General features: G+C 42.0%; 1 protein-coding gene across 1 annotated transcript in view; it reads left to right on the forward strand.

The window, feature by feature from the left end:
• The window catches only part of LOC134346855 (low-density lipoprotein receptor-related protein 1-like), a 2,119,020-nt gene that overhangs the window by 620,839 nt on the left and 1,482,055 nt on the right, over positions 1-16,126 (forward strand). The window contains exon 3 of the mRNA XM_063048628.1: positions 695-832. Coding sequence (XP_062904698.1) covers positions 695-832 — 138 coding nt within the window. The remainder of the gene's footprint in view (positions 1-694; positions 833-16,126) is intronic.

Here is a 16,126-nt window from a genome sequence, read left to right on the forward strand (position 1 = left end):
CTCCAAGTAAATCAAACTCATGATATTTGTTCTCTCTTCAAAGCGGAAGCACTTCGCAGATCATGTGCCAACTGAGGAAATAGAAACTCAATTAATGATTTGGTTTGAACCCCTTCTTCTCTACACATGCTGCTTGACCTGCTGACTATTCCCAGTATTTTCTGGTTTTTATTTGGTTTTGCTTATGTCTGTCTTGATGATGCAAAAATAAAAATTGCTCAGAAGTTTCAACATACAATATTTTATTATTTTAAGTGGCCACTTATGAATTATAGCAAATGCTGAACAAGATTATTAGCTTTAGTACTTCATTAGAATCCTCCTACTGTATAATTGATATCGTATATAATCTGTACTGATTAGAGAGTTGAGGATTGCACCTTGTAATCAAAGTCAAGAATGCTTGGTGAACTGTGTAATTCATTGCAAGCCTCTGAACATTTTTAAAGTTTTATCATGTATATTGTAAGAGACAGCAGAATTCAAATCTCATTATTTATAATGACTATTATAGATACAATGGCAATAACACTGGACAACAGAGTAATCTGTCTTACGTACAGACTAATCAGGGTTTTGCAGCAATTTTATGTAACCATAATAAGTATGGATACAGAGGTAGCCGATGTTCTGCATTCTTTCCATTGTAATAATGATGATTATTGTAAAAGAATGTTTTTTCCCTCCACAACAGGTATTAGGCACTTGGAATTCACATGTCCTGTGAATCACTTTGACTGTATTGGTGCGAGAAGATGTATTCACATGAGCAAACTCTGCAATGGCATAAATGACTGTCCGGATGGGCTTGATGAGGGATATCATTGTCGAGGTAAGGACCATAGTAAAATTCTGTTGTACCTTTTCAAAGCAAATTTTGTACGTAACTGGAGTAATCATGTGTGCTTAAACAAATTAGTTTAAGATCCTGTGCATTTACTTCACTGAGACTCGTGATCAGAGGCTGCAATTTAAAATCCTCAGTCACAGTGATGTCAAGAAAACAACCTCTCCCTCAATAACAATGGAGCTGGTTGTGGATTACAGGAGGAATGGAGAAGGGGTACCCTCTATTGATATCAATGGATCTAGGGTTGAGAGGGTAAATGGCTTCAAGTCCCTAGGCATCCACATCACCGAGGATCTCACATGATCTGTACACACCAGAGTGTGGTGGGAAAGGCACAACAGGGCCTCTTTCACCTCAGATGGTTGAGGAAGTTTGGTATGGGCCCCCAAATCCAAAGAACTTTCCAAAGGGACACAATTGAGAGCATCCTGACTGGCTGGATTACTGTCTGGTATGGAAACTGTACCTCTCTTAATCGCAGAAGTCTGCAGAGAGTGGTGTGGACAGCCCAACACATCTATAGTTCTAAACTTCCCATGATTCAGGACAATTACAAGGACAGATGTGTAAAAAGGGCCTGTAGGGTCGATGAGGACCCAAATCACCCCAACCACAATCTACTTCAACTGCTACCATCCAGGAACAATCGTGTCTAACAAACCCGATAGAGCTCTTTGAGGAGGTGACCACGCATATAGATGAGGGTAGTAGTGCAGTGGATGTGATTTATATGGATTTTAGTAAGGCATTTGACAAGGTTCCACATGGTGGGCTTATTCAGATAGTCAGAAGGCATGGGATCCAGGGAAGTTTGGCCAGGTGGATTCAGAATTGGTTTGCCTGCAGAAGGCAGAGGGTCGTGGTGGAGGGAGTACATTCAGATTGGAGGATTGTGACTAGTGGTGTCCCACAAGGATCTGTTCTGGGACCTCTACTTTTTGTGATTTTTATTAATGACCTGGATTTGGGGGAAGAAGCAACACACATCAAAGTTGCTGGTGAACGCAGCAGGCCAAGCAGCATCTCTAGGAAGAGGTGCAGTCGACGTTTCAGGCCGAGACCCTTCGTCAGGACTAACTGAAGGAAGAGTGAGTAAGGGATTTGAAAGCTGGAGGGGGAGGGGGAGATGCAAAATGATAGGAGAAGACAGGAGGGGGAGGGATAGAGCCGAGAGCTGGACAGGTGATAGGCAAAAGGGGATACGAGAGGATCATGGGACAGGAGGTCCAGGAAGAAAGACAAGGGGGGCGGGGGATGACCCAGAGGATGGGCAAGAGGTATATTCAGAGGGACAGACGGAGAAAAAGGAGAGTGAGAGAAAGAATGTGTGCATAAAAAGGAGTAACAGATGGGGTACGAGGGGGAGGTGGGGCCTTAGCGGAAGTTAGAGAAGTCAATGTTCATGCCATCAGGTTGGAGGCTACCCAGACGGAATATAAGGTGAATTGATTATGGGGAGCAAGGACATGGCAGACCAATTGAATAATTACTTTGGTTCTGTCTTCACTAAGGAGGACATAAATAATCTTCCAGAAATAGTAAGGGACAGAGGGTCCAGTGAGATGGAGGAACTGAGCGAAATACATGTTAGTAGGGAAGTGGTGTTAGGTAAATTGAAGGGATTGAAGGCAGATAAATCCCCAGGGCCAGATGGTCTGCATCCCAGAGTGCTTAAGGAAGTGGCCCAAGAAATAGTGGATGCACTAGTGATAATTTTTCAAAACTCGTTAGATTCTGGACTAGTTCCTGAGGATTGGAGGGTGGCTAATGTAACCCCACTTTTTAAAAAAGGAGGGAGAGAGAAACCGGGGAATTATAGGCCGGTTAGCCTAACGTCGGTGGTGGGGAAACTGCTGGAGTCAGTTATCAAGGATGTGATAACAGCACATTTGGAAAGCGGTGAAATGATCGGACAAAGTCAGCATGGATTTGTGAAAGGAAAATCATGTCTGACGAATCTCATAGAATTTTTTGAGGATGTAACTAGTAGAGTGGATAGGGGAGAACCAGTGGATGTGGTATATTTGGATTTTCAAAAGGCTTTTGACAAGGTCCCACATAGGAGATTAGTGTGCAAACTTAAAGCACACGGTATTGGGGGTAAGGTATTGGTGTGGGTGGAGAATTGGTTAGCAGACAGGAAGCAAAGAGTGGGAATAAACGGGACCTTTTCAGAATGGCAGGCGGTGACTAGTGGGGTACCGCAAGGCTCAGTGCTGGGACCCCAGTTGTTTACAATATATATTAATGACTTGGATGAGGGAATTAAATGCAGCATCTCCAAGTTTGCGGATGACACGAAGCTGGGTGGCAGTGTTAGCAGTGAGGAGGATGCTAAGAGGATGCAGGGTGACTTGGATAGGTTGGGTGAGTGGGCAAACTCATGGCAGATGCAATTTAATGTGGATAAATGTGAAGTTATCCACTTTGGTGGCAAAAATAGGAAAACAGATTATTATCTGAATGGTGGCCGATTAGGAAAAGGGGAGGTGCAACGAGACCTGGGTGTCATTATACACCAGTCATTGAAAGTGGGCATGCAGGTACAGCAGGCGGTGAAAAAGGCGAACGGTATGCTGGCATTTATAGCGAGAGGATTCGAGTACAGGAGCAGGGAGGTACTACTGCAGTTGTACAAGGCCTTGGTGAGACCACACCTGGAGTATTGTGTGCAGTTTTGGTCCCCTAATCTGAGGAAAGACATCTTTGCCATAGAGGGAGTACAAAGAAGGTTCACCAGATTGATTCCTGGGATGGCAGGTCTTTCATATGAAGAAAGACTGGATGAACTGGGCTTGTACTCGTTGGAATTTAGAAGATTGAGGGGGGATCTGATTGAAACGTATAAGATCCTAAAGGGATTGGACAGGCTAGATGCAGGAAGATTGTTCCCGATGTTGGGGAGGTCTAGAACGAGGGGTCACAGTTTGAGGATAGAGGGGAAGCCTTTTAGGACCGAGGTTAGGAAAAACTTCTTCACACAGAGAGTGGTGAATCTGTGGAATTCTCTGCCACAGCAAACTGTTGAGGCCAGTTCATTAGCTATGTTTAAAAGGAAGTTAGATATGGCCCTTGTGGCTACAGGGGTCAGGGGGTATGGAGGGAAGGCTGGGTTCTGAGTTGGATGATCAGCCATGATCATAATAAATGGCGGTGCAGGCTCGAAGGGCCGAATGGCCTACTCCTGCACCTATTTTCTATGTTTCTATGTTTCTATGTTCCTCCAACCTGAGTGTGGCTTCATCTTTACAGTAGAGGAGGCCGTGGATAGACATGTCAGAATGGGAATGGGATGTGGAATTAAAATGTGTGGCCACTGGGAGATCCTGCTTTCTCTGGCGGACAGAGCGTAGATGTTCAGCAAAGCGGTCTCCCAGTCTGCGTCGGGTCTCACCAATATATAAAAGGCCACATCGGGAGCACCGGACGCAGTATATCACCCCAGTCGACACACAGGTGAAGTGATGCCTCACCTGGAAGGACTGTTTGTGGCCCTGAATGGTGGTAAGGGAGGAAGTGTAAGGGCATGTGTAGCACTTGTTCCGCTTACACGGATAAGTGCCAGGAGGGAGATCAGTGGGGAGGGATGGGGGGGATGAATGGACAAGGGAGTTGTGTAGGGAGCGATCCCTGCGGAATGCAGAGAGGGGGGAGGGAAAGATGTGCTTAGTGGTGGGATCCCGTTGGAGGTGGCGGAAGTTACGGAGAATAATATGTTGGACCCGGAGGCTGGTGGGGTGGTAGGTGAGGACCAGGGGAACCCTATTCCTAGTGGGGTGGTGGGAGGATGGAGTGAGAGCAGATGTACGTGAAATGGGGGAGATGTGTTTAAGAGCAGAGTTGATAGTGGAGGAAGGGAAGCCCCTTTCTTTAAAAAATGAAGACATCTCCCTCGTCCTAGAATGAAAAGCCTCATCCTGAGAGCAGATGCGGCGGAGACGGAGGAATTGCAAGAAGGGGATGGCGTTTTTGCAAGAGACAGGGTGAGAAGAGGAATAGTCCAGATAGCTGTGAGAGTCAGTAGGCTTATAGTAGACATCAGTGGATAAGCTGTCTCCAGAGACAGAGACAGAAAGATCTAGAAAGGGGAGGGAGGTGTCGGAAATGGACCAGGTAAACTTGAGGGCAGGGTGAAAGTTGGAGGCAAAGTTAATAAAGTCAACGAGTTCTGCATGCGTGCAGGAAGCAGCGCCAATGCAGTCGTCGATGTAGCGAAGGAAAAGTGGGGGACAGATACCAGAATAGGCACGGAACATAGATTGTTCCACAAACCCAACAAAAAGGCAGGCATAGCTAGGACCCATATGGGTACCCATAGCTACACCTTTAGTTTGGAGGAAATGGTAGGAGCAAAAGGAGAAGAAGGGTGGGTTGGCAAGTTTGCAGATGACACAAAGGTTGGTGGTGTTGTGGATAGTGTAGGGGATTGTCGAAGATTGCAGAGAGACATTGATAAGTTGCAGAAGTGGGCTGAGAAGTGGCAGATGGAGTTCAACCTGGAGAAGTGTGAGGTGGTACACTTTGGAAGGACTAACTCCAAGGCAGAGTACAAAGTAAATGGCAGGATACTTGGTAGTGTGGAGGAGCAGAGGGATCTGGGGGTACATGCCCACAGATCCCTGAAAGTTGCCTCACAGGTAGATAGGGTAGTTAAGAAAGCTTATGGGGTGTTAACTTTCATAAGTTGAGGGAAAGAGTTTAAGAGTCGCGAAGTAATGATGCAGCTCTATAAAACTCTGGTTAGGCCACACTTGGAGTACTGTGTCCAGTTCTAGTCGTCTCACTATAGGAAGGATGTGGAAGTATTGGAAAGGGTATAGAGGAAATTTACCAGGATGCTGCCTGTTTTAGAGAGTATGCATTATGATCAGAGATTAAGGGAGCTCAGGCTTTACTCTTTGGAGAGAAGGAGGATAAGAGGAGACATGATAGAGATATACAAGATATTAAGAGGAATAGATGGAGTGGATAGCCAGCACCTCTTCCCCAGGGCACCGCTGCTCAATACAAGGGGACGTAGCTTTAAGTTAAGGGGTGGGAAGTTCAAGGGGGATATTAGAGGAAGGTTTTTACTCAGAGAGAGGTTGGTGCATGGAATGCACTGCCAGAGTCAGTGGTGGAGGCAGATACACTATTGAAGTTTAAGAGACTGTTAGACAGGTATATGGAAGAATTTAAGGTGGGGGGTTATATGGGAGGCAGAGTTTTTGGGTCAGCACAACGATGTGGGCCGAAGGGCCTGTACTGTGCTGTACTATTCTATGTTCTATGTTCTATGTTCTATGAAGCTGTACCGCAGCAGAAAAGCCAGGACCAACAGGTTCCAGGACAGTTTCTTCCCCAGGCCATCAGACTGATGAACTCACGCTGATCTGAGTGTATTCTATGTTAGATTGACTGTTTTATTTTTTATAAATTATTATGATTGCACATGGCACATTAAGATGGAGATGTTATGTGAAGATTTTTACTCCTCATGTATATGAAGGGTTTAAGAAATTAAGTCAATTCAATTCAATTCAATTACAACCAAACTTTAGCATGCTCTTGAGTTGTGCACCAGTTGATCTCCAGATTTGTTTGGAAACACTCATATGTATTATAACACATATGTGTTATAAACACTCTTATGTATTATGATAACAAATATAAGAGGATACTTTTGATGCCAGGTGCTTAGTAGAATTCATTTTTCCTGCCATACACTGGGAAGAATTGAGACCCTGATTTAAAATACAGGAAAACATAGCATGGTTTTGCTGGCTATGCTCTTCTAAAGGTTTTATTATAGCATATGGAATATGAATGATTCCTTCTCATCCCAAATCCATTAAAATTGTCAAGAGTTTTAAAAAGTAACATACAGAGTCATAATCAGAAGCAGGCCCTACGACTCATATAGTCTGTGCCAGAGCATTTAAACTGCCTACTCCTATTGACCATAGTCCTTCGTACCCCTACCCTACGCGCACCTATTCAAACTTCCCTTAAATGTTGAAATTGTGTTCACAAGTAGCCACAGAACATAGCTACCAAAAGTTCTAAAATAAAGACAGAACTTGCCAGAATTCTCAGCAGATCAGGCAGCACGCACAAAAATAAATTCAGAATTTATATTTCAGGTCAATGGCTCTTTAGAATTGAAAAAGTGAGAAAGTTTGTGTGCTTTAACCTGTACAAACAGGGAAGAGTGGGAAAACAAGGAAACAGCTAGCTCGGGTGGAGCCCAATATTGTCTTGCAGTACCATCAAAGGGTGGGATTTGTCTGAAAGAGAGGGAAAGAAAACAAAAATCAACACTGCTGGAATTTTGGGAAGCCAAACATGGCAGCTGTTCAAAATCTGAAGTAAAAGGGAATGCTCGGAATACTCAGGTAATATCTGTAGGGACAAAAACTGAGAGACGTCACTGCCAAATATAAGGTCGGTAAGAATTGGCAAATACTGACCCAGGCGTGTGAAAAATAATACATTTAATATTGAGCCCCAAATTGTGTAATGACCCCAGATGGAAGATGAGCACATTAAACTTTATTGGGACAAGCTAGAAGTATAAAGGCAGAGATGGAATAGGATGGAGTAGTTACAGGACAGGCAACTGAAAGCTCAGGAATGCTCACTTTGCCCCTACACCATGAACGCTGAATGCAGTGCCCTGAAATGGAAGAAGTACAAGCAAATTGCTCCTTCACCTGAAAGAGCTGCTACCCTCCCCATTTCCAATATTTATTCCACACACTAGTTTTCATTGCACTTTTTCAGTTCCAGTTAAGGATAATTGAACTGAAACTTTAACTTTGTTTCTCCAGCAAGGAAATGTTGCCTTCATGCTGAGTATCTCCACAGTTTCTATTTTTATTTCAGATTCTTAAGGTCAGTAGCTTTTGATGATTAATCTTGTGAGGGCCCAGTGGCTGCTGCAAAAATCTGGTCCAGTAAACTTGCTGGTATATTGGCAGATGTTGTTTGCAGAAGTTATGAATGAGCGGTCACACTACCATTCTGAGTGAGGGAGACACCCAGGAATTGTAATGTCATCATTCTCTTGAAGCTAGGGTTGTTTCCTTCTGCTTATCTGCAGAAGTCAAGGAGTTCCCTAAAGGATCATATTATTTGGAACATCTTCCTGTACAAGCTGGATTGATGCCATTCCAAGCGGGAACTGGAGTTGACAAGGCAATTATCTGAGCCTCCACTAAGGAGGCAAAACCTGTAAAAGATAATGAGTGGCACAGTCATCATCATGTGCCATGTCGTATGACGTGGGCGGTCATGGCCCTGACGTATCGCCATCCTGCTACCGCAGCACAGTAACACTACGTACTGTACAGCACCAGGGACCTGAGTTCAATTCCCACTGCTAAACGTATGAAGTTTGTATTTTCTCCCTGTGCCTCCGTGGGCTTCCTCATGGCTCTTGGTTTCCCACCCAATTTCCAAAGGCGTAATGAATTAGTAGATTAATTAGTCATTTGGGTGTTAATGGGTGTCGCGAGCTTGTTGGACTGGAAGGACCTGTTACCATGTTGTATCTCCTGAAAAAATAAGATTGTATTTATTGAACCTAATGTTATCACTTACATGAGAAAATCTGCAGATACTAGAAATTCAAAGCAACACACACAAAATGCTGGAGGAACTCAGCAAGTCAGGAGGCATCTATGAAAATTAGTAAACAGTTGACGTTTTGAGCTGAGACCCTACTTCAGGACTGAATAATGTTATCATTATTATTAAATTATATTGTCATTGTCATGTATAACTATATCCTTTAAGGCACTTCTGTACCCTCTCTCATGCAACCAAATCATTTCTGCCGCGTGACAACCAGAATTGCCACTAGTACTCTGGCTGTTGCTTAAGAAAGCTGGAAGTGAAATGTTGCACACATTCAGCCAATAACAGCAATTTTGTGTGGAAAAAAAGAGTTTAATTTTCATCATCATGGTTCAGAAGTGACTTAGCAGACCTGGGCGAGGAACTCAGTTTTGATAGTGATTAGACCTCACTTTGCAAAGTGACAGATACTTCCTCATCACACCAATGTTCATTGTTATCAGTATATCAAGTAAAAAATGACTTTTGTATCCTCAGCATGTTCTGATGAACAATGAACAGAATTATCTTTGAAATCTTTACCACATGTTGTTATGTAGGAAGACGGAGGAGCAAATTTTCATGTTTCCACAAATAGTGAAGGAGATAAATGCCTGGAATTATTTGTCTAGTGGTGTTAGTTGAATGACAACTTCGCCTCTCTATTTTATAGTGAAGTAGATAGACAGAAACATGTTTACTATTTATTTCAGAGCCCCACATCCAACAATATGATTTTAAAACCTTCATGTGTTCAGAACCTCAAATGAGATAAGCTGAATCACATTTGACCTGTTTTGCATTAAACTTTCGTGTGATGCCTATGGCCTATGTCTTCTGGTTATGACCACAGTCAAATTGTATTATGCCACAGAATTACTGCTAGATTCATGCTTGGGTCTAGTGATGCAGCAGGTCTGATATGGTGTCACCTCACCTCTAGGGCATTCAGTATTTCTGTGCTGCAGTGCATATGCTCAAACAACTGGATATGCAATGCAGCTAGCTGACAGTTCTCTATGGAGCTGGCAGATAGCTGTCCATGCAATCTGGCCACTGTGATTCAGCGATAAAAGTACTAACAACTCTGCTTTCAAAATTCAACATGTTATAACCTGACATGTCCTTCCCATCTGCCAATGAGTGACCTGAGCACAAACTGTACTCAACACTATGCATTTATACATCACTAAATATAAAATCCTGCAAAAAGCAGTGCAAGCAGGCGGCATTTGTGACAATCGTTTAAAATGGAAACTAAAATTATCCCTTGATATACTTAAGTGTGGAATTTAGTGCTGTTTCATTAATTCATCACTGAAAACAAAATGATTTTGTCTATCACTTGTTTCTTTAATATAGACAGGAAATTATTTATCAATTAATTTGTACAGCTGTCAGGCATGTTATAAAATTAAAGCAGGTATCTCAAAGCTCTTTGTAATACTTGTATTTTATATAGCCTTTATCTCAGCATCCTCCTTAGAAGCACAAATTGTCATCAGGCAAAGATTTTTCCATATCTGCCATAACAGTCACAGGGTAAAGCTCAACTTTGGCTGAAGCCATATTCAGTGCAAGAGCAGATTACCGTTGTTGTTAATGGCCAAACATTTAAGCCTCAGAATGTCACTGCAGAAGTTCTTCAAATAGTACCTGCTCGCCAATCATTTCTAGCAGCTTCACCAATGATCTTTCCCTCACCAAAGTGAAGTGAATCAAGGGTTCAAAAGTTCATTTATCATCTAAGTATGCAACTCTGAAATTCTTCAGTTCTCCGGGTTGCCATTGAAAGCAAGAAAGAAAAGTAAGGCAGCACAATCATCCACCCTCAAATCCCACCTCCCCACAAACAATACAAACAAAAATGGAACAGGCACATCGACCCCCTAGATCTCTCCTCCTGCACAAAACAAAATGAACAAAACAGATAGGCACATCAGCTCCCAAATCTGCCTCCCTGCACAAAAAATGATGAGAAGATCAGGTGAAAAGACACAGAATATAAAAAGCTATAAGACTTAAAAATAAAAGAGTCTGTAGTCCAAATCTATACCCAAAACACAGAAAAAACCTGGGCAACACTTTCCGGGCATAGGAGCAGACTCTCTTCTCTCCGGTACAGAGCAACTGATCAAAAGGCAAGCAGCTGGCCCTCATCCTCTGCACTCGCTTCGATGCTTCAATCTCTCTCATTACTTTAGCAGGTGAACACTGGAAGCTTTAGTCAGTGAAATGGAGCCGAACTTCAGGTTGCACCCTGTTCTGCAGCCTGCCCACTATGAGGTTCACACACACTGGCTCTGCCTCCCTGAATTCTCCAGGAGACTGCAGAGCACTGGGCTGGGACACCCAAATGATCTCCAAACTTCCCTATTTGGCCTGATGTTTCAATCACCCTTATCGCTTTAATCTGCCAACAATGGAAGCTATAATTGGCGAAATGGGGTCAAACACTGGCTCACATTCTATCCTGCACCCTTCTTCTCACAAGCTTTGCACACTCTGCTGTTGCCTCCTGGAATTCTCTCAGAGACTGCAGAGCACTGAAGCACCAAAATGGTCTCCAAAAAGCAAAACACGGGCTCCAACAGTTCTGGAATCACATTCAAGCTGATAAGCAAACATAAAAGATATAAAAAGAAGTGAAAAAGATGGTTTCATGATCTATCCCGAAGTTATCAACCAAAGGTGTTGTACACAGGCACCATCACCACATGAATATTAGCCAAAGGCCATTTCCAACAAGAGGGAATTTTACTTCCCCTTGACATTCAATAATAATCTATAAACAAATAAGATCTTTAAAATCCTGCAGTGGGCACACTGAACTGAACCTCTGCTGAAAGAGATACAAGGGATGAGATACTTGGCCTCCTGTGATGCGTGGTCCATCTCCTGTTTCTCAAAAAGCTTTCCACTATCTACAAACTCATTCAGGTATACAATGGAGTATTCACCAATGGCCTCTAAAAACATATTTACAAAAACTCCTGAGAATCACACAACAGTTAATTGATTTACATCCAATTCACCATCCTTAACATTCTCCCTTTCTTATGCTGACACATTGTAGTTGCAGTCTTTATGATTTAGAAAATGCATTGCTGCACTTCACTAAGGCTTTTTAGTGCATTTTCCAAAGCAAAATTCTCTACCATCTAAAAGGGTAAACGCTATACAGTGTATGGATTCGATTCCAAAAATATTCTGGGTCAAATTCTTGGGTCTCATAAGAACAGTATTGAGCAAACAGCTTCACCACAAAAACAGCAGCGAGTTGACTTCTTGTCACTGAGTATTCGAAAAACAATTAAGTGATATTAGTGGCTTCAGACAATTATATTGGCATGGTCAGTGAATGAACAGTACAAGTATCTTTATGGTTTGTGATATTTTGTGAGGCTGTTGAAGATTATAATTTAATTGTGCTAAAATCCAGCAGAAGTTAATGTCATTTGGAAAAGCTTATAAAGCTTTCATACCATGTGTGAAGACATCCTTTCACAAGTTGTGTTTTAAAATTGTAATATCAGCTGGTCACTGAGATTAAACATAGAGAGGTCTATGCAGATACAAAGCCTTTTTCCATTAGGCTGCAATAAATTCCATAGCAGGGGTTTCCAAACTTTTTTAATACTATGGACCCCTACCATTAACTGAGGGGTTCTGTGAACCCCAGGTTGGGAACCCCTGCTGCATATAATTTTCCTTATATTGCTTCTGCTGAAGTATATGAAAAGCGTTGTTTTACTACAGATTTTAAATTCAGCAGCAGTAAAGGAAAAAAAACTTCAATGTTTAATTTGGCTCCAAACTTCGTGACTTGTATCATTTCATGGCATTGGCTTATAGGAATTATTGAGCAAGCCAAAACCTAAATAGATGTCCCAGCCTCTGACAAACGCTTTATTTTGATTTATTTTAATCTCAATATTTAGAGTCTTTTCGCAAATTGAAGTGGAAAGTTGAGGCTGTTTATTACAGTGTTCTTAGTTCTGAGGTTACACCCCAATATGATTTGAACTCAGAGTCTTGACAACTGACATGAAATAAGTCATCATCATCATCATGTGCTGTGTCGAGTATGACATAGGCGATTGTGGTCTATGACCAGGCTTGCTGATGGCAAATTCTACAGAAGTGGTTTGCCATTGCCTTCTTCTGGCCATTATCTATACTCTTCAGAGATTGCCTACCTGGTGCCCAAGGGTGACTGTAGTCTAGCAGAGGGAAAGACTGCCTTACACCTCCTTTGGTAGAGACATACCCTCCACCCCACCACCCAACATGGAATAAGTAGAAATGCAGAAGCAATGTGCATTACAGTGTGTTGATTCTTCAACATGGGCAGGAAACATATATGGATCAACCATATAATTAATTGTAAGAATTAGTTATAGAGATCCTCCATGAACCATTAGATTCCATAAACTGAACTATACTAGACCATGATAATAATCTTTATAATATATATGCATAACAAGATGGACAATGAATTGGCATTTGGTTAGACATCTCTTTATCATCCAGGTTGGCTCAATGATGAGTTGAAAAGTGGGATAAATGGAATATCTCCTGAAAATGAACATGAATATCACAGTATTTGGGTAACTCACACCTGTTCCATGTAATGTGGACACTGGATAATATACACAAATTGACCTAGTGACCAGTATCCATAATGATTTTGTGGCTGGAGATACTCTGCAATCGGGTATCTGTAGGGAGAGAAACACAGTCAACACGTCAGTTTGATGATCTTTGATCAGAAGTGTTCTAATTAGTAGTAATGTTCTAAAAATTTAACGCAGCTTCCCTCTGTACAGATGCTACCTGATCTGATGTTTTTTTTCTGGGATTGTTTGATTTATTTCAAATTTCTAGCATCTTCAGTATTTTGTATTGAAACTACTCTTCATTGTCCAGACATTTTAGCAGAAAGTCACTGAATGTTTAGTACCAATCAAACCTGTCATACGCTTCTTAAAACCAGAGGACACCTCATAAGAAGAGGACTATTTGATAGTGCATTCTGAAACTAATCAGGGAAACTATGAAGTATGCTGTATATGGGGTTCCATAATACCAGACCTGTTAGGGAAAGCCTTGAGGAGCAGGAGGAAAGGATATGTGATAGATTGTAACAGCTAAAGGCTGGGAGGTCTAATTTCAAAGCAAATGAAAGCAGACAGCATCAATGGTCACTGACATGAAACACGCCCTAGGGAACTGGATCGTTGTCATTACGTGCTATTCCAGGGAGATGGATATGTGATATCATTAGTATATCATTGACCTTACATTCATGATCAAAGTCCATGGGTGCATCTGCAAATATCTTACCCTACATCTTATCTCAAATACCACGAGCCAGTTCATAAAACATGCTTTGCTCAGCCAACAACAATCTTCCTGCTTTAGGTCTCCTATCTAACACTCACAAGTTCACAACATCTTCAGAATCAGATTTATTATCACCGACTTACATGGTGTGAAATGTGTTGCTTTGTGGCAGCAGTACGGTGCAAAGACATAAAAAATACGATAACATAAAATATCTCAGCAAACCTCATGTTGACATCTCACTGGTTAAATATACCACCAAGGTATTCAAACTTAACAAGAGCAGCATGTCGTGTAACACTCAGTGACACAACTCCTCTCTCATGCATGGATTGCTGTACAATTTGTCCCCAGGTAACAAACAGGTTCTGTTTTTACAAACATCCAGAATTCGAATTTGTCCTTAACTTGGAAATTTCACAAAAAAAAATGCCTCCTCTGTGTTGTAATGAATGGCACTGAACACACATGGGACTGGTAAGGAAGAACAATTGCTAAAAATGAAGTCTGAAAGTACGTTTATCAGTTTTGAATTTAATATTATGGGAGCTCATTCATAGGAGTTAGTACGTTGGATATTCTTAACCTGGAGATGGCCTGTTCACAGTTAGACACACAGCAACCAGTTGGCCTAAGGAAGGACAAGTGATGGTGATCATCATATTTGTATTCCCACAGTTAATGTCATGCCAGAACGTCAGTCTGAGACAATTAAAGGTGTTAGTATCTGCCTCCAAAGCCCTCATTCCAATATCTCCTTTCCTCAGCCTTCTAATCATCATTAACAAACGATGGATAGAAACATAGAAACATAGAAAATAGGTGCAGGAGTAGGCCATTCGGCCCTTCGAGCCTGCACCGCCATTTATTATGATCATGGCTGATCATCCAACTCAGAACCCAGCCTTCCCTCCATACCCCCTGACCCCTGTCTCTCTGTGTGAAGAAGTTTTTCCTAACCTCGGTCCTAAAAGGCTTCCCCTCTATCCTCAAACTGTGACCCCTCGTTCTAGACCTCCCCAACATCGGGAACAATCTTCCTGCATCTAGCCTGTCCAATCCCTTTAGGATCTTATACGTTTCAATCAGATCCCCCCTCAATCTTCTAAATTCCAACGAGTACAAGCCCAGTTCATCCAGTCTTTCTTCATATCCAGCAGTTTCCCCACCACCGACGTTAGGCTAACCGGCCTATAATTCCCCGGTTTCTCTCTCCCTCCTTTTTTAAAAAGTGGGGTTACATTAGCCACCCTCCAATCCTCAGGAACTAGTCCAGAATCTAACGAGTTTTGAAAAATTATCACTAATGCATCCACTATTTCTTGGGCCACTTCCTTAAGCACTCTGGGATGCAGACCATCTGGCCCTGGGGATTTATCTGCCTTCAATCCCTTCAATTTACCTAACACCACTTCCCTACTAACATGTATTTCGCTCAGTTCCTCCATCTCACTGGACCCTCTGTCCCTTACTATTTCTGGAAGATTATTTATGTCCTCCTTAGTGAAGACAGAACCAAAGTAATTATTCAATTGGTCTGCCATGTCCTTGCTCCCCATATGATGCAAGCATTCACATTCTCTTCTCAAATCTTTCCCAAAAGTTCACTCTTGTGCCTTTTCATTCATGATGCCTAGGAACTATAACACATCAAAAAGAACAGGTCAGTAACAATGAGAACCCAACTTTCATTTGATTTGATACTTAGCACCCAGCTCAGTGACAGTTTGCAGAGGAAAATATGGAAAGAATAAACATATTGTCAAGCTTTGGGTAACAGTATTTGTGATTCTATCATTCCACCTTATTGCTCCCTGTCAGCTGTAAGTTAAACTGGACTTGCCACCCAAAGTTGAGACTTCTTGGCTCAAAGATGCTCCCAGGATCCTCTGCTGTTTCCTTTATAAGAAGTTTCCATACTGAACCTAGTAGAAAAGTATTCTGAAACCATTCAAGGACAGTCAAAAACACATGGAGGACCAGCAATATGAAACGCAAGAAGTTGTCTAGTTGATTATTGTCTGGAAGACAGGATAATTGCAAATGCAAACTGTAAAAGTTTGTGAGGTCTTTGTTTTTACTTTTGGACCAAGATAAGGCTCCAATGTTCAGTGGTAGAATAAGGTATGGGATTTATGATGTGTTTATGAATTGTACTCAGAATGATTCTTCAAGACAAACCAGGCAAAATAAAGCTGTATGAATGTTTATGCAATTCCGGTTAGCATAATGTAAAATGCTTCAAATATCACTGGCTTTAGCCTAAAAGAAGACTGGTGCAGGCAAAATTCAGAGGTATTTGAAACACTTTATAACCATGGACATCCTTGTAGC

The sequence above is a fragment of the Mobula hypostoma genome, chromosome 5 (genome assembly GCF_963921235.1).
Source record: "Mobula hypostoma chromosome 5, sMobHyp1.1, whole genome shotgun sequence".
In the NCBI taxonomy this organism is placed as follows: Eukaryota; Metazoa; Chordata; class Chondrichthyes; order Myliobatiformes; family Myliobatidae; genus Mobula; species Mobula hypostoma.